The sequence below is a fragment of the Megalobrama amblycephala genome, linkage group LG7 (genome assembly GCF_018812025.1).
Source record: "Megalobrama amblycephala isolate DHTTF-2021 linkage group LG7, ASM1881202v1, whole genome shotgun sequence".
In the NCBI taxonomy this organism is placed as follows: domain Eukaryota; kingdom Metazoa; phylum Chordata; class Actinopteri; order Cypriniformes; family Xenocyprididae; genus Megalobrama; species Megalobrama amblycephala.
Window position 1 is genome coordinate 22,662,788 of NC_063050.1, and position 24,227 is coordinate 22,687,014.

The following is a 24,227-nucleotide window of genomic DNA, read 5'->3' on the forward strand; positions in this document are numbered from 1 at the left end:
CCACAGCATTACCTCACAGTGCCTGGGGGAGCCCCCTTTGAAATATTTACACAGCCCACAGGTGGCCTGGAATTACCGGCCTGCAAATTTGATGCAACGCTCCAGTCAGCTCTCTCTATCTGTTGTACTGCCTAATGAAAAGTGACAGCCAAGAAATAAGTTGCTCTTGCGTGGGTGCCCCTGCCACCTTCTCTCTCAGTTTTGCTCCACATCTGTGATTTTAACCTTTAACACTTTATAGTTTGTTGGTTCCATAAACTGCAGTGCATGTGTCTCTTATTACTTAAATATAGCAGCGACTTCTTTGATTACTTTACTGGGTCACATGTGTTTTTTACTAGAAGAATGGCTGTTCTAGTAGTTTTAGGTCGGTGGACGAAACAGTCACTTCTCCCATATAGCCAGTGCTCTGTTGTCTCTACATATTACATTTGTTATTTTGTCTTTAATGTTTGGGAAGTTAAAAATTTGGATTTTTGTGATGCATTGAAGATTGTTTTTGCAAATTCTTTTCATTTAACCAAGCCACCAAGGTAACATTATTTAGCTAGCTAACATAGTTTTTGTCAAAACTGTGAGAATGACTTAGTGTGGGCAGAAAATTATAAAATGCAATCAGTAATGTTTTGTACCATATGCCACAATTTTGCAGAACAGTATGTTGTTTTGAAGGTTGAAGTTACATTTATAGCTGTATAATTTGCAGCTATTTGTGCAAATTAAAAACCTAGTATTTTTATTATTAATTTTATTATTGTTGTTATTGTTTTTTTATTTACTTATTTTTTGAATATTTTTTTCTATTACATTTTCTTTCTTTCTTTCTTTCTTTCTTTCTTTCTTTCTTTCTTTCTTAAACTTAGTGTAAATGTAAGTATTTTTTAAAATTGTATTTTTGCGTAATGCATATTTCCATTTTTCAATTTTCTATGAATATTAGGTTGAAATCAAACCATATTTTGGACCCACATGCAATATCTCTGTGGACCCCTAGGGGTCGTAGGGCCCCCTGTTGAAGACCCCTGCTGTAAGGCACTGTTATGCAGTTTTATAGGTCACTGTAGGAGCCTCCGAACTCATAACTGTCCCGGTAAAGCATAGCCTTGCGGGGAGTGAGATGACGACACAGGAGGATGGGACGTACAGCAGAGGCCCGAAACTGTGCCGTGAGAGCTGACTCACTGTCTGTTTAGCATAGAGCCTTAATATGTTTTGACTGAATGGTGGTGAGTAACCCGGCTTCCTCTCCATTCGACTCCAGGCAGGAGAATCACAATTGCAAGCATGCCTGTCGGAGACTTATTCATACGTACACACATATACGACCATACATGAGTGGATGGCTGTACCCAAGGCCTAGCCCTTTGTGTTTGTCTTGAACATCAGTAGGCAGGCCTGGCTTCCTCATTGTTTTCGTACATCGCCCATCAAATCAGGCCCCAGGTCTCGACTCCATTGTCTGATCATGCCTGATAATAACTCAATTTATCTGCTTTCTCAGCTGGTCTCAACCCTGCCGCTAGCTACCCGAAGCTGAGAATGGTCTCGTCTCCATAGAGCAGGGCTCTTCAAGTAGTTTGATTCGAGGGCCAGATTATCAAATTATTGGTAAAAAATGATTTTATTAATTATTAGGCTTAAATGAAAATATTCTCACAGTGAGACTTGGTAACCACAGGTAAAACCATACATGGCTACTCACTACCACTATCAAATGATAGTATATTATTATATGTTATATAAGCCTATAAAAAATGCCTAAACACAGGTACAAACTACACCTTAACAAAGACATGAATTATATATTCCCCTACCCAACTTAGAAATATTGCAATATAAATGGCTATAACATAATTTTCAATATAAATATTCCATATTTCCACAAACCATGGTAATTTACTACAGTGCATTCATGGTAAATGTTTGTAAGGGTGGTGATTTTGGGATTTTAAAGTCTTCTATCTTCATTCATGGCATGTTTCTCCTGTTTTCCTTTGTTTGGAAATGTTGGCTGTTTTATCCGATTTAAAACAAGTGATTTGTAGTTTGTAAACGAGAGGTGTGTGTCGAATTGAAACACTTCTCACTAGATGTCGCAACGCTGTTTAATAATGGTGACCGGGAATAAACGCGTAGCTCCTTTAAGCTTTTGTTCCTTTATCCACTGGGCCAGGCTGCAGTTCAAAGTAAACTGATGAAACACATGAAAACATCGCTATTTGTTGTTACTGACTGAGAAACAACTTCAGATGATTCAGTGACAGAGCAGTCCGAACAAATCCATATCGTTTCAGATCGTTATGCAAGTGCGTTTGGCTAATTCATGGAAAAGAAAATCGACAGAAATACGGGACACGCATAATAACTGCTGAAATATTCGCAAACATTTCTCAGGTCAGTCGGAGGAGCGTGCATGGTAGGGCTGGGCGATATATCGCATGCGATTGTCACGCGCATTTCGTCAGTAAAGCCGGTTCCCTGATTGCCGCTAAATCGCCATCACCTGCTTTCAGATGGAGCGGCATTTAATAGACAGAGCCGTAGATCACTGATAAGCCACGCAATATCGCGTTCATTATCGAAGGCGATTCATCTGCGATATGAACGCGATATTGCGTGGCTTATCAGTGATCTACGGCTCTGTCTATTAAATGCCGCTCCATCTGAAAGCAGGTGATGGCGATTTAGCGGCAATCAGGGAACCGGCTTTACTGACGAAATGCGCGTGACAATCGCATGCGATATATCGCCCAGCCCTAGTGCATGGTATGAACAGTGCGTATATAGCCGTACAGCTGCAGGTGCCACTGCGGTCACGTATCTAACCAAATTTAGCCGCACCGCCAGGAAAAGAGGAGAAGGGAGATTGAGGTGCTGCGGGGCGGATGAAGATGATTGGCGGGCTGGATTTGGCCCGCGGGCTGCCAGTTGACGAGTTCTGCCATAGAGTTTAGTCTGTGGATTGCTTAAAAAAGTGTTTTAGAAGAACTTATGGCCTGGCATTCGTGATGTCACTCTAAGAACACAAAATGCAACTGTGACTTTGTGTTTATACTATGTTATTTATTTATTTGTTTGTTTATCCATCCATCCATCCATAACAGGGTTGTGAATATAATATAATATAATATAATATAATATAATATAATATAATATAATATAACATAATATAATATTTCCACCTCCACCTGCCTAGATCTGCTACAGGATTCATGTATGTCTATTTATGCAACAGCAGCAAATCTTACATGCTCACAGCAGCCTGTCTGTGTATCTGTTAGCAGTAGCAAGTCCATACTTGTTCTGTAGCAGCAGCGTAGCAGATTCTAAAACCAAATACATTAACATTGTCATATTCAATAACATGCTGAAACTATTGAGAGAGTTGTCATGATTGAAATATAATTCAGGTGATGAGGCATTACTGTGGTATTTAGCATCAAGACATTAGAAGCAGATCCTTCAAGCCCTATAGCCACTGTGGATCAAACTTGTTGGTCCAGCACATTAGGGCTGTGTATCACCAACAATGTCACGATACGATACGCATCACGATACTAAAGCCACGATACGATATGTATCACGATATGGTTCAATTTAGAATTTAAATTTATTTTGAGCAGAGTTTAGTAACAGTAATATGTGTTTATTGAATAACCAGTGTTATAACAGTCGTGATAACTGAAAAACTATTTTGTTTTTGTCATTAAAAAAACCAATGATTTAAATTAAATATAAAAAAATTGTCACAAAAAAGCTTCTTTTAAAAGCTTGCTTTTAAAGTCACTCCCTCAGTAACTGAATTGACAATTATAGTGACACTGAAGCATATCAACAAAGCTCAATGACTAATTTCACTTGCAACAGTAAGTTGACTGTAAGAAAACTAAGTTGGTTAATTATATCGGCTATAATATTATAATAATGTCTATACTGCCTGTTTTTTTTCCATCTGTAAAAATGATTTTTTTGGATATCAACTCAAAATATGTTCTAGAACAACATATTTTTTATTAACGTGGTCTACAAAATATGGGCTACATGAGTTTACAATACACACTTAACAATAAGGTTCATTTATTAAACATCAGATAATGTATAAACCTTGAACTAACCATGAGCAATACATACTGTATTAGTTCATCTTTGTTAATGTTAGTTATTAAAAAATACAGTTGTTGATTGTTTGTTCATGCTGGTTTACAGTGCATTAACTAATGTTAACAAGATTTAAATGATGCGATGTGACCGCAAAGGGCACTTTCACTTTCACGATCAAAGTGCATGCCACTGATAAGCATTGTAAATGCAGTATTACAGTATAGCTACACATACCAATTAAATGCGCAGGTCTCCTCTCGTGCGTCCTCCCCACTGGACGAGGCCAATATCACTTTCGTTTCGCTTTCAGATATCTCTATTATATATGTCATCACTGCTTTTACCTTTCTAGATGTAATTACCGAAATCAAAACAGTCCATAAACTATATCCTCACGAAAACTTAAGTCAAGCCAGCTCGCGCGTCAACCTGAGAGATCGGCCTCCAAATTTCTCGGTTTCTAAATGGACGGTTTGGCTTGATTGACAAACGCTAACGTTCGGGCATGATTTATATACCATCGACCTGTCCTAAAACGTTAGCACGCTTTGATCGATGATTTGGAGATCGCGTGTTTCTCCGTTCGAGAGCGCATTTCCTGTTCACATTCGCGATAAAACAGCTGATTATTTACGAATAAAAGCTCACAGAAACGTGAATGTCTGCTTGCATTGCTTGCTAGCGTCAATTGACATCACGTGATTGGCTAGATTTAAAAGCAAGACAGACTCGATACGGCAGCTGCTGTATGCCAGAAGGGAGCGCGAGATTCGGTGAACTGCGAACAGGTGCGCATGCTAGAAGGGAGCGCGAGTGCATGGAAAATTAACGCGAAGGGGCTTGAATCACCATTGCAGACCACCATCAGAAGCTGAAAGCACGCCTGGCCTCGGCGATTTATTTGACTGAATTTGGTGAGTGATGGCAGGGCTCGACAATAAGGACTGCCCGATGGCCAGTGTGAACTACGCTCGGGACAGTAGACGCACCGGTCACTTGTAGGTGTGCGTTATATATTGTCTATAATATCGTAATTGTTGATTTAACAATCTGAAATGATCGAGTATGTCCCTCACTTTACAAAAACATAGTCTACATAGTCTACTAGACAAAGAGCGCCGTTTTTCTCCAGATATTAACATGATTACAAATGTGATATTGATTTTATTCAGCGTACAGTTTAATGAACAAGAGCTTAATATCAAGTGACTTACATTTTAGACACCAAATCGTCTGTTTCGCTGTATTTCGAAAATAGTTCCAAAGTCCACAGAATTGTTCTGCGTCTCTGAGCAACACTTCCTGAATGAATCAGCCGCTTGAATGAATCAGTTGAATCTCAATGATTCGCTCATTAACAGTGATTCGCTGCCACCTACTGGCGGGTTTAATTTCACATTTAAAGTGTCTTCATTTTTTTTAAATTTCAAATAACAGTATTTAACGTTTTATATTTTGAACATTAAAAACATTTTTTATGCATCTGTAACTGCTCTTGATTAACTTTAATAAAGTTATCTATTCTATAGTTATACATTAGATTACAATTTCTGTACCTGAAAATCTTCTGTTTAAACCTACATGAAAAACTTGAAAATCACCATTTATTTAATTTATATTGTTTGTTCTGTTGTATTTATTTGTGCTATTACTCGTAATTTGATTATTTGTTATTTTACTACTTACTGTTTATTTGTCTAACAATATTTAATATATTTAATCTAGTAGGTTTTGGTGTCATAATCTTATTTATTGAGGTTAAATGTTTCAAAAATAATGAAAACAATAACTATGCTTATTTTATAGGCCCATTTTCTTGTCTTTTACTTTTATTAATTTTTTTGTTGTGGGGCCCGGAAAATTTCGGCGGGGCAAGTAAAAATTTGAACCACTGGCCCAACTGGGCCAGCAGAAAAAATCCTTAGCGTTGAGCCCTGGATGGTTTCAGTAATTTTAATATTTTCTGGTATATCTAAGTTAAGTTACCCAGGAGTTCTGTTGACATAGACTTAGCTAATGTTAGCTACAGCAGGACACAGCAGGAGAGAACGCAACGTTAGCCAGCTAGCTAAAGCTCCAGTGGAAAATTATTAGCTAACGCTACCGTTTTTGAGGAGGTAGATTTTGAGGTGAAGGGACTGACAAGGCAGAAGGTAAAGTGGTCCACCGTTCTATCAATAAGTAGACCTGCCAACCTGTATGCAATTTGCGTAGCGGATCAAATTTGGACTTCAAAGTACGCTGGTACGATTTGTCAGTCTAAACTACGCAAAAACCTGGTGATGCCTCTGTGCACACGCAGTCCTCAAAGCAAGCAACAGCAAAAGAAGAAGAGTTTGACCAATCGTAGCACCATGTTCTTCCCCTAAATACTGTAAATGTTAGACCCAGTGACAGGCTGGCATGAAATGGCTTGCATAATACTTAGTAAGGAGGCCATAATAATTTTTGACTCATGGCTGAAGTTAAGTTTCTCCAGCTCTCCCCAGGTTGGCAAAAAACGCATCTCAAAATGCATCAGATTGATGCTTTAAAATATGGAATATTTAAATTTTTCTTTCGGGGGAGCATGCCCCCGGACCCCCCTAGAGGGGTAATATCCTTCTCACCTTTTTCACCCCTGACCCATTTTCATGCCTGATATATATATATATATATATATATATATATATATATATATATATATATATATATATATATATATATATATAGTGTGTGTGTGTGTGTGTGGTCTTTCTTTTTGTATGTAGAGTAATTATATAGTAAAAAATAACACTTCTTCATCCCTATCTTTATTCTTTTTAACATTTAACCAACTGCTGGGTTAAAACAACCTAATCGCTGGGTTTGTCCATTTTCAACCGAACTTGGGTTGTTTTTAACCCATTTTTTAGAGTGTATACACTTTATAAATATTCTCAATTAAATTTGGAATGGTGCACAAGTGACCTCAGTGTAGGGTCAGAGCAAGTGACCCAGAGCAGTAATCTGTCTGTATTTAATCTATTTAAATCAATGATTAGATAATAACAGTCATTTGTATTCTATATAGTCTTGTGGAAAATGTAAAACCCAGATACTCAAATGGAAGGACATGAGAGGTGTAGAATCCAGGTTTTACAGTCTTGCGTTACTCGGCTCTAGCTGTTCTCTGGGGCCGTTGGAGTGATGAATGGGGCACTTAGTGTGTGAGCACATGTGACTTAGATATCTGTGCTGCTGAAGGGTATTCACAATCTCAATTCTGTCCGCTGGAGGTTAGGAACATTACCAGAAACCAGCTGCTGCTCTGTGGGTTTGGGAAACAACATGTGTCTCTTCTACCTTAGCAGGGTCATATTTAACTGGATTTGGCTATTTTTGAATATGTAGAAGTGGCCTCAAAAATATTTGGAAACTTATTTGCAACTGCATAGATAAATTACCTTCACAGCATCTTTAATGGTCCATGGTTTTTAATTCATATAACTGAACGAATCAATATTATGAAGATGCAATACTTATTTTGAGATGTGGACTTTGTGCACAAAGTATCCCCAACGATAATGAAGGAGACATGACAGTTTGAAGCTGGCTAGGTAGTTTGTTCAGTCACCGCTACAAAGAGAGCGAGAGAGAGATAGAGAGAGAGAGAGAGAGAGAGAGAGAGAGACGGAGAGAGAGAGAGAGAGAGAGAGAGAGAGAGTGGATTGGTCACTATATAGTTTTTTTTTTTTTTTTGCAGGCAGGAGGATTACAGGTGTGGCTAACAGTGCAGAATTGATCGAGGAAGCAGTCAGATGGAAGACTGTTTCATTCAGTCTATCACAGAGCACAGATACAAAATTGAAAATGAGAACATGAGTTGAGTCGAGTGCCAGAACCACCTTTTAAATTTGAAAGGCATAGTTCAACCAGCAATGGCATTATTTAAAAAAAACAAACAAACAAACAAATAAGCATAAAAGTAGTATGAGTACAAGTAAGGTCATAATTATTGGTACTCTTGGTAAACATGATCAAAGAAAGCTGTGAAACTAAATCTGCATTGTTTATCCTTTAGATTTTTTATTAAAAGTTTTAATTTAAGTCACAATTATTGGCACCCCTAGTAATTCTTATGAGTAAAATATCTCTAAAGTATATAGCTTTAAGAAGAGCTTTATTACAGCAAACCCATCAGATGGCTCTGGTGCAAACAGGGATAAAAAGTACCCCATGCCCCCAGTTAAAAATACTGCTGGATCTTTGAAAAAGGGGACCTATTTTTCTGAGGGAAAATAGCCTGTCCTGGACAGCTTCCCCTCTAATGAGCTTTTAATAAAAAAAATTTAAAAAAAACACTATAGCCAAACAACAATTTCATTGAAAAGAATAAGCAACATGTAGGTGAGTAAATAATGACAGAATTTTTTTTTTTTTTTGGATGAGCTATTTCTAAGTATTTTTCCCCCTCTATTTCATTACATCAAAATCGTCACATCTGATCTTTTTATTAACTTTGCGCACAACTAGCTCTCAGGAGCCTGATCAATCACGGACTGTCTTTTTGTTTTAACATCTATAGGCTGATCCTTATGGGCAGTGGTGCCTGCAGTCATTTCACTAACCACTGTCTGTCACAGAAATCATTGTTGTGCAATGTCGAGAGTGGTCCAGATGAGCTCTTCTTAGCTAGTATCTTTGTGAAGCTAAACTCAACTGTCATCCGTCAGCCTCGTGATGGGATCCCACTATAGTCAGGCCTGACCTAAACATACTACTTGTTTCCAAGTTGCTGAATGTTGATATGAACGGAAGACAGGCTAATGCTATGGGCGATGAAGACATACTGTATCAGTCTTTTATGTATAAGAAAATGCCCTTAAAGCTCCCATTGTGTCTTCTAACAATGCAGCCCAAAGACAGACTTGAGAAAACATGTGTGCAGATGACCTTTAAGAACACCATGTGTGCCGCTGTTCTTGAGAACCTCTGTCTTTGGCAGCAATTTTTTAAAACCTTCTTTTATTCCTGATGATAACAGTTAAAATGCAACATCCACCCCACGTGTTAGACTTTGGCAGTATGTCCTTATGAAACCTGTGATTATTAAAACTCAATTTAGGTGCTTTTGTCCAGATCGTTCGACCTCCTGGAACTGTCTGCTGAAGTTGTTTTTCTATGTGCTGTGTGCGCAGCAAGGTCACAGGCCCCTTCAAAGTTCTGCACAGCATTCAGAGATTTGGGCATTCATTTATCACCTTACTGAAATAGTGACATTGTGTTTTTTTTCACCAAGTGGTCAGTTGTTTGTGGCCTAGTCCCAAGTGGTTTGACCCAGACAGAATCAGACTACTACAAATTTATTTTATTTTAGATTTTAGCTTATGTTATGGTTTTTAAAGAGGCTATATGTAAGATTTTCATTTAAAGCATAACAATACCCCAATATGTTTGCAGATATTTAGGAAACATGCTAAGTCCACCTACTTGTTTCTCAGAAAAACAATGCTACAGCCAGATATTCTACTTGAAATGTGCGTTCTGTGTCGGAATGTCTGTCTTTGTTTTGGTCTGTGCGAAACCACGTGCTGCCAATTTATCCAATAGTATTTCGACATCGACATCACAGGTTGCCAGTTGGCAGAAAACACAGCATATTGTAGCCATGGAAACCAGCATACAAACTGGGTCAGAGAATCGCAGATTCTACCTGACCTAAAAAGCCTCTGCATCCATCTAAAAATCTCTATGAACGACAGCATATTAAAACAGATAAATCAACTCATCAGCTTACAGTGTCTAAGTCTCCTCAGCTTCCATTGTCAATTGCGCTCCCTCTTGTTGCGCGTCCTCAAGCTGGCAACCCGCATCTTTGAAGGAAGGGGCAGCGCAAACAATATTTTGAATTTGGACTGCAGTACCTATTTCGACCACTGGGTGTCATTCCTACATAGAGCCCCTAAAATATGTAGTAGTGCAGTTTTTGTTTAATCATTAATATACATACAGCACGGACTATTTACCCTAACTTCTTTTTTTTTTTTTTTTTTTTTTTTTTTTTACTGTGTTTTATTTTTTATAATGAACAAGCTGCGATGTCACGTTTCTAGTACTGTGCCGGCGCGATCAAACAGCTGTCTTTGCAGGGGACTTGTCTCATTTCACACTGCTCAGACATTCCACGACCCAGCAAATGCCGATTAAACATATTGAGTCGGGTGAAAACAGACCCTGACCAATGGCAATAGACACCGACAGGGGTATCACACCGATCCAGCAAACTCCAACAGACGTGTTTGTCGGTGTGGTGTGAATTGGCTTTTATATTAGTGTATCATATTATGTTTCATAAAACGCAACCGTGATATTCAAAGCATGAAATATCGATATTGTGTTAATTTAGGGTGTGACGATATACCGGTATTGACGATAACCACAATATTTAAAATGAATAGGACGCTTATATCATGACATGTAAATACTCCAGCGCCAGTACCTGGTTGAGCTCTCAGGTGGCAGTATTGCACCTTAACGCTGACATCTGTCAAACAAGAAGATGCAGCGCGCGCAGCTATTCCGAGCGGGAGAGTGAGAGGCTTTGTCCACAGTCCACACCTGAAAAAAGTAAATAAGCTCGACAGTATGGGAATTTTTCGGCTCCTTAGACAGCCCAATCCGCAGGATTTGCCTAGCTACAGTCAGTGCGAAGGGTGGCAACACCACCAACCTTACCCACCTCTGTGTCCATCACCCTGCATATTACGCCATTTTACAGAGAGTAAGTTGCGATTATTTTACTAGTCATGGAATGGGGAAATGTTATATTTACCTGTTAACAGCAATTTTCTGTGTTCATATATTTAAATAAAGGGTGATTCTTTTAATAAGCCCTACCGTGTTTTCTTTACTCGTCTTATTCAGCGTGATGTAGTTATGCATGCAGTTATGCCCTCAAAATTCAAGATACATGGGCATTTTTTTGCCCCGATGATTTTTTGTCATTATATCATATTATAAGATGTAGTTGTTTTACGATATCACATGAGCAAAAGTGCCGTTTTCCCCAAATCAGCACAAATGCAATGTTCCTTCAACTTATTGTTAAATGAACAATGTGAGTTACATTTTAGACACAGTATTGTTAATATTATTTTTTTCCCTTTATTTCGCCAACACAATTTTCAAAATGATGAACAGCTGAACAGTGACTTGCTGCCACCTACTGGCAGTTTAGTTTAGTTTCATATTTAAAGGTACATTTTAATTAAAAAGTTAAAATTAGAAAAATTTATTTAAATATTTAAATATTTAAATAAATTTGTAGACAAATTGTAAATGCTGTGTAAATATATTAATGCCACTTCTCATTCTGTGTCACCTCTGTATTGCAAAGATGGATTTTGTTGATAATGATTTAATTAGACTGGTAACAGCCATAATGTATAGGCTACTATGCTAGTATTCATTTTTATTTCTTCAGGTCTTAAAATGCCTTAAATTTGACTTCAAAAAGAGAGAGAAAAACTCTCTCTCTGAAAGAGAAAAACTAAACTAAACTAAAAATTAAAACTAAACTAAACTAAAAATTATTTAGACTGATAAATCCCCCCCCCCCCAAGGATTCTATAAATATCGCGATATATCGATATTGTGATATTTTTTGGCCACAATAACCGTGGTGTGAAAAATCTAATATTGTGGCAGCCCTACTTCAAACAATGGCTCCATATGCATCCACAGAGGCCCCAGATATTCACTGACCCTAGTCCCATCTCTGACCCATCATCCAGAGTGGCATCAGTGGCAGGGTTGCCAGCCCAAAGCAGACTCAAACTCTGCCTAAAAAGGAATGAAAATTAACTGTGGCCATTATATGTAGGTAGCAAGGAGATTTAGGTAGCGAGTTATTCATTTGAATGATCTCATACAGATAAACCTTTTGGTGGCCACGGTACATTATAAAAGTAGCTCAAAAAACCTTCAGACTGTGGCTGAGTAATATTTTTTCAACTGCTTCATAAGAATAGCCCAGTTGTGTGGGAAAACTGCAACCCTAGCAACACTGATCAATGGTATCATCACATGGCACCTGGCATCCACATGGCATATTACATTGTTCCAAAAGAGCCATATATAGGCAAATGCTACTGTTTATTGCATTTTTTCAATTAAGTTTCATTAATAAGGATGTTTATTGTGATTGTCTCCCGGTGCGGTTTGTTGCAGCCATGATTCAGCTCATAAAAGCATTTATAATATAATTTGCATTTGCAATAATATCAAATTTAATTTACGTCCCTTAGCTGCATAATGCTTTTTATTAGAGCTTTTTTTGTATGTGTGTGAATAAATCTGTCATGCAATCTAGTTTTAAAGTTATTTCCCATATGTTTTATATGACTAAATTTACTTTTTATCTGTTTAAGGGATAGAATGCTCTTAGTGTCGGCTCACTTATCAGTTTATTTATATGGTTTTTATTTGGTTTTAGGGTGCTTTCACACTTAGTTCAGTTGCCTGGTCCGATCCAGAGTTCGATTGCTCCCCCCTCCCCTGAATATTATCTGAGTTGGAACCGCAATGCGCTTTCATCATCAAAGCTGCAGCTATTTACTCCTGTTGCTTGGTAACAACGCAAAAGAAGGCGACAAAGTGCATAGCGTAGCTCACCTCATATGTATATTTTGTTTTTTGAACCTTTGGTTTTGTTTTCAAAGCATCAGCACATAACAGCACTTGCGTCTGTCTGCCGCGTACAGTATGTACTGCAAATGTTCCGAAGAACACGGGAGTCCATTTCTGCTGAAGGCAAGCAGAAATTAGATATGCATTCTCTGCCTGTGTCAGTCACACTTGTCAGGAAAGTGAGAGAGAACACACACAAACACAGTTTTATCGAATTATACATCATCAATAGCGGTTCAGTAGTCAACCATACCAGAGTTCACATGAACCGTACACCATACTACCTTTTTTATGTGGAGTTTTGAAAACAGCATTCATATCATCCAAATGAACCGAACTCTGGCATCAGTCGAACCCGGGTATGCATCAAAAGTGCTAGTGTGAAAGCGCCCTTACAAACCTGTTCTTGATTCAGTAAGTCGGTGAGTTCTTGACTCGTGAACAATTCATGAACTTCTTGTTCAGTTTTGTGAACCGGTTCAGTCGAATCATTACGATTTGTTCATGAATTGGACATTGCTAGTAAAATGAAAGTATCAGCTACATCAAGGACAATTTGGACTCCTTCTCTCTCTCCTTCACTGTCGTTTCAGTCTGTCACTCAGACCCTGTGCCTGCAATAAGCACCAAATGGAATAACAATAGGGGCTATTCCCCAGGCGCTCTCTCTCCTCTGCGTTTTCTCTCATGTATTCAAACGAGCTGTTTTCCTGAGGCTCCCATGGCTCTTTGTGCCCTTTCAAACAAACCCGTTTTTAAAGTCTCTGTCTCTTTGTCTCTTTCACTGTGATTGGAGGTTACATTGCATTTTTTTTCTTTTTTTTTTTCTGTTTCATTCTCCACCCCTTTCAGATACCACACATTGATTAAAATCAGTTTGCCATTTGGAGTGAAAGTTAATTAAATGTATTATGAATGCAGAAATCTAGCTTCTACCTTCTGTGCTGACTGCTGACTCTGTGTAAGATTTCTTTTATAAATAAACTATAGATTATATTATATAATTAATTTATATATTAATAACATTAAATTATAAATGATATATAACCGTGTATCCCATCACACTATTTTTAACTTCTCACTGCTCAGTGTTACTTGTGTTGACTTTTCAGCAAACTAGTTTCTTCTATTGCTTCTTATCTTGAAAGGACGAAGCAACGATTTATGAACCACAGTGGAACTGATTTACAAACTCTTTTTGTCTCTGAATCACTGATGCAGTGGTGATCTTTGCACGGTCATTCCTCATTCTTTCAACGCTAAATGAATCTAAAACAGTTTTGGTGATGTGCTTATATTTGTTGTCATTTCTGGCTTTTATTTGCCAGCATGTTATGAATCTAACCAGTTCCTCTGTGTGTGTGTGTGTGTGTGTGTGTGTGTGTGTGTGTGTTTAGATACATTTATGTATTTCATGGTTTTAAGGATTGCAAAAAAAACCTTGAGCCTCTCATATCAGGTTAAGGTAGTTTTGAGAGAAAGAATCTTGGAATTTGTACCCTGCATTTAAATATTTACATTTAATAGTAATTGATTCTTCTCTTTAAGGGGTCCTGTACAAAATAAATAAATAAATAAATAAATAAATGAATAAATAAGATTTATATTGTGAAAACATATTGTAACTTCAAGAACTCAAAACTTTCATTGATTGAAATGGGCTACCCAATGCCGAGAAAAAAAAAAAAAAAAGCTGCTCAGGTTCATTTTTTCCAAGGTCCACAATTGTTTCAGATAAACCTGTTACAATGCAATACAGGCCATTATTAATGGGGCAGCACATATTACGTGACCTGATAGCACACCGGCACCTTATGTGTGATTATGGAAGACCACTGAATCTCATTTCACACATAAATAGTGAAGTGACCTCTTTAAGGGCAGACTCATGAATTAATACTGTTTGCTGCTTTTGGCCATTGTGAGATTTATATGAGATTTCCTTGGCAATTCAGAAAACTATTTCAACACATGCTTTGTCATTCTTCCTTTGCATCTGTCACCAAAATGTTTTTTGCTCCGGCTTTTCAGAACTCTTTTACCCTACAGACTGTGAGAAGTCAGAATTACAAGTTGGTGTATATAAACCATTGTGGTGGACAGAAGGCTCACCAACAACAGAAACACACTAGACAGACTTCTAATGTGGGCAGTCGCTTTACAGTGATGACAGAAACTTTTTAATAGCGTATCAAAGCGTGAAGTGTTGGTGGTACTGCAATGGAGCAGGTGGTGTTTGTATAACTCAATCATATGGAGCACCAGCTCTCTTAACCTTGCTGTATGTCCACGCACTCACAGACACTCATTGAATGTAGGACAACGGTTTGCTGGATTCCAGCCAAAATTAGAGACACCCTAGATAGACAGTAGCCATTAATAACCCCTGCAGACTAGTCACCAGGCTAGCCAACTTTGTTGTTCGTCACACTCTTTCTGTCCTTTTCGCTCTTTCTCTCACCCATGTTTTCTTCTTTTCCATCCTCTCACTCCAAAGCTCTTTAGTCACTGTGTAAAAGTAGGTTACGTTCAATGCACCACTCTCCTGTACGCTCCCTCATTATACCGTCCTTGACAAACAACCTGTCACATTCTGTGAGAGGAGTAAGTGGCAGTCCCACCCACTTCTAAAACATACACGCTCATGCATACAGTACGCTACATAACTGATTGCGTCTGGCCCATCATGATCCATTTTTACAGATGAGTTTGTGTACTCCTCAGCAATCAATCTGGACTAATTATGTTTGCGCTGACAAATTGATGGCACCCTTTCAGAAAGGCTTTTTACATTTCACTTCATACAGTGCTCAGCGTAAATGAGTACACCCCCTTTGAAAAGTAACATTTTAAACAATATCTCAATGAACACAAAAACAATTTCCAAAATGTTGACAAGACTAAGTTTTATATAACATCTGTTTAACCTATAACATGAAAGTAAGGTTAATAATATAACTTAGATTACACATTTTTCATTTTTACTCAAATTAGGGTGATGCAAAAATGAGTACACCCCACAACAAAAACTACTACATCTAGTACTTTGTATGGCCTCCATGATTTTTAATGACAGCACCAAGTCTTCTAGGCATGGAATGAACAAGTTGGCGACATTTTGCAACATCTATCATTTTCCATTCTTCAAGAATGAGCTCTTTTAGAGACTGGATGCTGGATGGACAGTGATGCTCAACTTGTCTCTTCAGAATTTCCCATAGGTGTTCGATTGGGTTCAGATCAAGAGACACTAAATCACTTTCACCCTGTTCTTCTTCAGAAACCCAACAGTGGCCTTAGATGTGTGTTTAGGATCATTGTCATGTTGGAAAAGTGCATGATGACCCAGGGCATGGAGTGATGGTAGCATCTTCTCTTTCAGTATAGAGCAGTACATCTGTGAATTCATGATGCCATCAATGAAATGCAGCTCCCCGACACCAGCAGCACTCATGCAGCCCCACATAAGGACACTGCCACCATGTTTCACTGTAGGCATCATGCATTTTTCTTTGTGTTCCTCACCTTTGCAACACCATACAGTTTTGAAGCCATCAGTTCCAAAAACATTTATCTTGGTCTCATCACTCCAGAGTATAGAGTCCCGGTAGTGTTCATCTTTGTCAGCATGGGCCCTGGCAAACTCTAGGCGGGCTTTTTTGTGCCTGGGCTTTAGGAGAGGCTTCTTTTGTGGACAGCACCCATGCATGCCATTCCTCTGCAGCATACGGCGTATTGTGTCACGGGAAATAATCACCCCAGTTTGGCTTTCTACTTCTGTAGATAACTACAGTGAACTTGCATGCCGATTTTCTTCAACCCTTCTCATCAGAAGACGCTCCTGTCGAGGTGTTATTTTCCGTGGACGTCTCTGTGAGATGGTTGCAGTTCCATCTTTTACTACTTTTGCTACAGTATTCTGACTTATAAGTAAAGCTTTGCTGATCTTCTTGTAGCCTTCACCTTTCTGGTGTAAAGTAATTATTTTCTTTCTCAGGTCTTGTGACATTTCTCTTCCATGTGGTGCCATTGCTGACAGCATGAATTGGGAAGGGGTTTTAACACCCTTTTATAGTCAACTGTCTGCTGGACACCTGTGTAATGAATAATTAGACTCAACTGTGGTTGAATTCTTGTTAAATTAGACATTTGTAGTCTAAAATTTAGCTTTTAGACTACAAATGTACCCGACTTTCAGTGGGGTGTACTCATTTTTGCATCACCCTAATTTGAGTAAAACTGAAAATTTTGTTCTCTAAGTTATATTATTAACCTTACTTTCATGTTATAAGTTGAACAGATGTTATGTAAAACTTAGTCTTGTCAACATTTTGAAAATTGTTTTTGTGTTCATTGAGATATTGTTTAAAATGTTACTTTTCAAAGGGGGTGTACTCATTTACGCTGAGCACTGTATGTCTTTTACATACAGTGCATATTGTATGTTGTTGTTGTTTTTTTGTTTTTTTTTGTTTTTTTAGGTGTGTGTGGTCTTACATATGGTCTTAGATAATCTTATTGAATGTAAACTTTAACTCCAGATAAACTGAGATTTTTATTTCTAGATATTTTTATTTATATTGTTCTCATATATATATATATATATATATATATATATATATATATATATATATATATATATATATATATATGTGTATATATAATGTATATATTTATTTATTTATTTATTTTACAATTTAAAATACCTGTTTTCTATTTTAATATGATGTAGTTAAGATGTAATTTATTTCTGTGATGGCAATGCTGAATTTTTATCACCATGACCCCAGCCTATAGTGACACATGATCTATCAGAAATCATTATAAAATACTAATTATGCTAATACACCCCACACATTAATGCCAAAGTTGAGGTCTTTGTGTCAGTAGTACAAATGCCATATATAAAAGATTTGTCTCTTGATAAAATAGCACCTGTCACAAACATGAACAGCCATTGTGAGTTTTTTCTTCATAATATTTAATATTTTAATATAAATACTAATAATAATAATAATAATAATAATAATAATAATAATAATAATAAAATCTATAATGTATAGCTATGTAAATAAACATTGTAATGTCTATAATATTTTTTTTTAAGAAAATACAGCAGATTATAAATAGTTTACTAGGTATATATTTATAATGACAATGTTTCAGTTAATATAGTGTTATCAAAAATTTGAGAGCTCATTCCAGTCTCAAATATTCTTTTTTTCTGATTGGTAATTCACATTGTTGTATATGTTTGTTAGTGTAAACAATCTTTTAGGGATGCACCGATATGATCTTTTGGGGCCGATACTGATTTTAACAAACAATTATTGGTCAATACTGATACCAATATTTGTCACTTCCTCTCTTTATGTGAAATGTTGTCATCAAAATAGATAGTATTTTGATCATGTTTTAACTAAGCAAAGTTCAAAAACACCTGCATTAAAATATACTAGCAGGTTTATTATTGCATCATCAAATAATTTTTAATGAACATCGATTGGATCCATTTAACATTCAGCAGGCCTACATAAAGACAACAGAACAAAGATACATATGAAATAAACAGTGCTTTTTAGGTAGGTTTAATAGTTTTGAGGTAAAGAAAAAAAGTAATCAAATGTAAAATAACACTGCATATTCTTCACTGTATAAATTATATACATATTAATCCTTCTTTATTGTAACAGACTTTATTGTGATTAATCTTCTAACTTTTAAATATATATGAGATCTGCACTCCTTTACTAAGACGGGTATTGGAGAGCATGCAGTTCTTCGGAGATATTTTGCAGATTTAAAGTTTGCCAGTTTATTAAGCAGCCCCCGAAAAGGCATGAGATATGTATGTATTTATATACAGCTACAGCTGATATGCCGATGGTTCTAAATTGAGCAAAAATCGGCCGATAAATCGGTGCATCCCTATAATCTTTCATTTATTTAGACCAGGGGTTCTCAACCACTTTCCTGCAGAGTTAAGCTCCAACCCTAATCAAACACACCTGAAAAAGATAATCAAAGTCTTAAGGATTACTTGAAAGAAAGCCACTTAAAGGCAAGCCTTTTTTTTTTTTTAATGGATGTTAATGGAGGAGAGGCTTCACTACGTTGAATAAACTGCTTTTTTGAGGAAATAACTTAATAGCCTATCATTTGATTTAAAGCCCATCGGCTAATCTTTAACATGTTTGCTATTAAACATTAGTTTTAGATTGAACTATTTTTTAGAGTTTACATTGAAAAAAATGCTGTTTTTTTTAATAGAAGTCACAGACAATTGTGTGACTGGTATGATTCAGTTTACGACACTTCTCATTCATTTGGTATCCGCAAACAGTGATTAACTAATTTACTCACCCTTAGGCCATCCAAGATGTAGGTAACATTTTTTTTCCTTCTTTGGAACAGTAATGAAGATATTTTTTTTGGCTGAATCCATGGCCCTCTGTTATTCATAAAATGGAAGTCAATGGGTGTTGTCAGATTCAAAATGGGTGGCTTCAGATAAAAAAAATAAAATAAATAAATAATCATATGCAGACAAAACAAAATTAATACTCATGGCTCCTGATGATACACCGAGGTCTTAATAAGTCAAATAATTGGTCTATGCAAGAAACTAAACATTATTTACAACATTTTTACCTCTAATGCACAGCCTTGGCAAACAGTCCTGAGCACATTCACGATAGTCTGGAGTGCGAGTTTCCTGTTGCATAATGACGTATGTGCCAGAACAACCTCACACGTGAGCTGACGCTGTGTTTGTTTACAACAGAGAGGGAAGATGCTTGTGAGGCTCTAGATTACAGTTAACAATGCTGTAAGTAACATTCAGTTTCTTGCATAGACCGATTGTTATTCTTCTTAAGACCTCAATATATCATCAGGATTAATGGTATTAATTTTGTTTTGTCTGCGTATGTTTTTTTTGAATCTCAAAGTGACGACACTCACTGACTTCCATTATATGAATCACAGAGGACCACGGTTTCAGCTAAAAATCTTCTTTACAGTTCTACTAAATAAAAAGCAAAGTCACCTAGGTCTTGGATTGCCTGAGAGTGAGTAAATTAACTGCAAATTTCCCTTTAAGGACAACATGACAATTCGGTCCTGTTTACTTGCGTGATAAAAATCTCCCTGGTCTTATTGTGCATAATTCATCAGTTCTGATGAGTGAATGCTATTGTAAAAAAACAAGACAAAAAAAAAAAAAACACAAATGCTGAAGGCCGTGTAAGCAGGGGAAATACTTTTAACCACAAATATGATCTTGATTTTCACAATCCAGATCAATTCCAGCTAAATATTGTTTCATTCAAATATATGCTGCATTACAAAAGTCAAATGTTTTTGTAAAGGCTGTTTCATGTTGTCTTTAACTAAATCGAATCATAACTGGAATATGTAGTCAGCGTACGAGTCACACAAGATCTAAGTAATCTGTACAAATTGTTTTGCAATGGCTTTTTGCCAGCCTTTCAGCATCTGAAAGATCTGCTTGTCGCTTTCCAATCAAACATTTCACATTAGTCTTTGTTTTAGTCCCTCAATCAGACAAAAGTGGGCGGACCGCAATAGAGCCGGGAACTTGACGCCAACAGATTTCAAACAAACCAATAAATGTCCACATATTTATCATTGAGTCAGTGAGTTGGCCAAGACTGCTGCTACAGCTTTTACTTAATAGTTGATCTCCATGGCAACAGGCTATTATGGGAAAGTGCTCTCTCTCTCTCTCTCTCTCTCTCTCTCTAAGTTGTGCTGTTGTTAGCTGACAATACTGCTTCTGGATTAGCACATGCGAAAGATGCAAACATCATTTCCTGCCTGTGGACATGCTAAATAACACAGGCAGTGCATGCCGAGATATAAATGATGGAAGATCTGTGAACTTATTATTAACTGCTTGGTGAAGTGGCTTTCTGAATATTAGTCTCAAAAGTAAAGGGCACTAGCCACCTCTGGTTCCTCTAAATGCCACCTCCACCTCATCTGCACTGGCAAAGTCCACAAAATGCAAACTGCTGCCGAAGCCGTATTCATATATAGCCGTAAAACATAATATCGCCACTATCAATATGGTAATTTGCCCATTCCAGCCCTAGAGATAATAAAGCCTGTATTTGGTAGCAACTTTTCAATAATAAAAAGGGAGGCTGTTCTTGAGTCTGCATCCTGTGTTTAAAAGCCCCATTAAATCACAATGTGGTTGTAACCGAGGCCCTCGATCTCTCCTTGAAGGTCACCTTATAACAGCCTCTGGATACAGGCTCCAGCAGAATGTTTTCAGTGGTTCACTAATGGAAACTATGACAAACATCTCACAATGCTGGTTATCTCCTATCTGCTACACAAAACCTCTACCATCCCTTTTTATTTATTTTTTTATTTACAGTTATGAGACTAATCTAAAGATAGTGTTTGATTATTTTATACAGTACATCAATAGTTCATGACTGACTATGGGGTCTTAAAGGGTTAGTTCACCCAAAATTGAAATTTCTGTCATTATTTGCTCACCATCATGTTGTTCCACACCCGGAAAACCTTTGTTCATCTTCAGAACACAAATTAAGACATTTTTGATGAAATCCAAGGTTTTGTTTTTAACCCCGTATAGAAAGCAACACAATTATGGTCATTCAAGGTCCAGTAGTAGCAAAGACATGGTTAAAATAGTCAACGTGCCTACAATGGTTCAACCATAATGTTATGAAACGACCAGAATGCTTTGCGCAAAAACAAAACAAAAATAACGTCTTTATTCAACAATTTCTTCTCTACCCTGTCAGTCTCGTACACAGTTGATGCAGTGAACACAGTTCAGCGCTTCCGTGGTTACATCTGAATGCCGCATGTGTGTGATGCTGATGCAGGAGCCGGCCGATACTGAGCTGGCGTTCGGACGTAGAACACAGAAGCGCTGTGACTCACAATGCTCATACTAACAATGCTGGAAATCAACCTACTAGTGACTTGTTCTTCTTAAATTTGTTTATGGATTTTAATGTTTTAAACAGAAACTTAGTTCATAACCCTGGCTATCTTTTGTTCTGTTTCAGAATAAGATCATTCTGGACCCACTAACATTTAGTGAGGCTCGCTTCAGGCCGTCACTGGAGGAACGTCTGGAGAGCATCATTAGTGGCGCCGCCCTCATGGCCGACTCCTCCTGCACACGCGACGATCGGCGTGAACGCATCGTAGCAGAGTGCAACGCTGTGCGCCAGGCCCTGCAAGACCTTCTGAGCGAGTACATGAACAATGTAAGTCCTGAACATGTTTTTTCAAGCAAGGTTTTTTTTTTTTTTTTTTTTTTAAAGTTTTGTTTTAGATTTTCTGTTGTCTCTAGGTTTAGTGACTCACAAGGCTTACTTGCTGTTTAAATACTTGTATCAAAGCTTTGTGAGGGAACTAATTGTGGCAAGATTCATTTCCTTTGTTCAAATACTTCCTGCATTGATTGTGATTAATCCCTAATGCTGTATGGCTAGAGAACAAACATTTTATTTCTTCCAGACTATGCAATATAACCAAATATATTTTGAAGACTTCCTAGTGTTCATACACTTCTGTTCAGTGTTTTTATTTTTTATTTTTTTAAGTATCTTATTCTCACCAAGGCTGCATTTATTTGATCAAAGATAAAAGCAGTAATATTGTGAAATATAACAACTCTTTTCTTTTTTAATATGTTTTAAAATGTATTTTATTCCTGTAATGGCAAAATTTAATTTTCAGCATCTTTACTCCATTCTTCAGTCTCTCTTGATTCTTCAGAAATCAGTCCAAAGAGCTTAAGTGATATTTCTTATTATTATCATAGTTGAAATATTTATTTATTTATTTTTATTTTTTATTTTTTTTCAGTTATCATAGTAAAACAGTTACAGTACTAAACAATTTTGTGGGAAACAGTGCTATTTTTTTAGGATTCTTTGAAGAATAGAAAGTTCAAAACGTTTATTTGAAATATTTATTTGAATCTTTTCTACCATTTACTGTCTCCTTTGATCAATTTTATGTGTCCTTGCTAAATAAAAGTATTAAATTCTTAAACAAACAAACAAACAAACAAACAAACAAACAAAACAAAACAAAAAAATTACTGGTATGGTGGTGTGTTACATACAAGCAAAACTGTATTCTCCCTGTCTATCCCCTTCTTTTCAGTCCCTATTGGATAGATACTGGCTGTTCATCTTGGGAAAGTTCACTAGTAAAAGGGTCTTAATATTCTTTGATAAATCGATACTCTGACCTTTAGTCTTTCACGAACCCTTCTCTTATGTGTCTCTCTGTGTTTGTTGTCCTTGGCCCAAATGAAAGACTTTAAGGCATATAATCCTATATAATTATCATGATGGCATGGTTCTTTTTGTGTGTATATGTCAATTACGTTAAAACAGGTGTTATAAAGCCATTGGCAAGTGTTCTGTAATATTGATCGCTATGGTATCAATGGGCCTGTCTGGCTCTGATGCTATGCAGTAATCAATGGCTTCTACCCAGCTATAATCTAACGCATGTTTCCTAGTGCTGGTGTGCTCAAGCACCATACGGGAACAGAGGCATATTAAATACAACCTCTCATTCGATTAGCAATGCCCCTTTAGTCAAAACACAACGCCAGTGGAGATGAATATCACATCAGCACTCAAATTGCAAGCTCCTGCTCTGGGAGGAAATGTGTTTGTGTTGTCAGGACGCTTGTTTTATATGAGTTCTAGTTTCTCAACAGATTCATTTTGTTATGCTTTTTTTGGTATGTTTGTATATGCATCTTTCACATGAATATTTTCAATAGCACAAATATGTTTTCCTTGTGCGCTTGTTATGTAACATGTGTTAATGTGTTTTGCATCCAAATAGTATCTTCTTTAGTGCTGAATAGTATATTCTTCAGCTCCATTTACAGGCTGATGCTCTTAGTATTCATAGGTTTTATTATTAATCTGAACATTTACACACATTTGTAAATATGTTGACACATGCACAGGGCCTAAAACTAACTTTCTGCCACACCTGCCAATGGCCAGTGACTTATGAAAACTTACCGGCCAAAACTATTTTTACCAGCCAGTTTGGCCAGGATGCTGGGGTTACACCCCTTCTCTTTTTCAAAGGACATCCTGGGATTTTTGATTATCACAGAGAGTCAGGACCTCAGTGTAACGTCTCATCCGAAGGACGGTGCTTGTTACAGTATAGTGTCCCCATCACTATATTGGGGTGTTAGGACCCACACAGACCACAGGGTGAGCTGGCCTCACTAACACCTCTTCCAGCATCAATCTAGTTTTCCCATCCAGGTACTGACCAGGCTCAACCCTGCTTAGCTTCAGTGGGCAACCGGTCTTGGGCTACAGAGTGGCTGCTGATATAGTATCTGGTTGGTATCGTATATAGAATTGGATGGCATCGGATAGCATTCTTCTATTAGTATTTGTTAGAGTTGTTGTACG

At 37.2% G+C, this 24,227-nt stretch overlaps 1 protein-coding gene across 3 annotated transcripts in view; it reads left to right on the forward strand.

Moving 5' to 3' along the window:
- Nucleotides 1-24,227, forward strand: part of LOC125272053 (catenin alpha-2-like) — a 453,892-nt gene that overhangs the window by 133,466 nt on the left and 296,199 nt on the right. For all 3 annotated transcript variants that reach the window (XM_048196616.1, XM_048196614.1, XM_048196615.1), the window contains exon 7: nucleotides 21,825-22,028. In XM_048196616.1, the coding sequence (XP_048052573.1) occupies nucleotides 21,825-22,028 (204 nt within the window). The remainder of the gene's footprint in view (nucleotides 1-21,824; nucleotides 22,029-24,227) is intronic.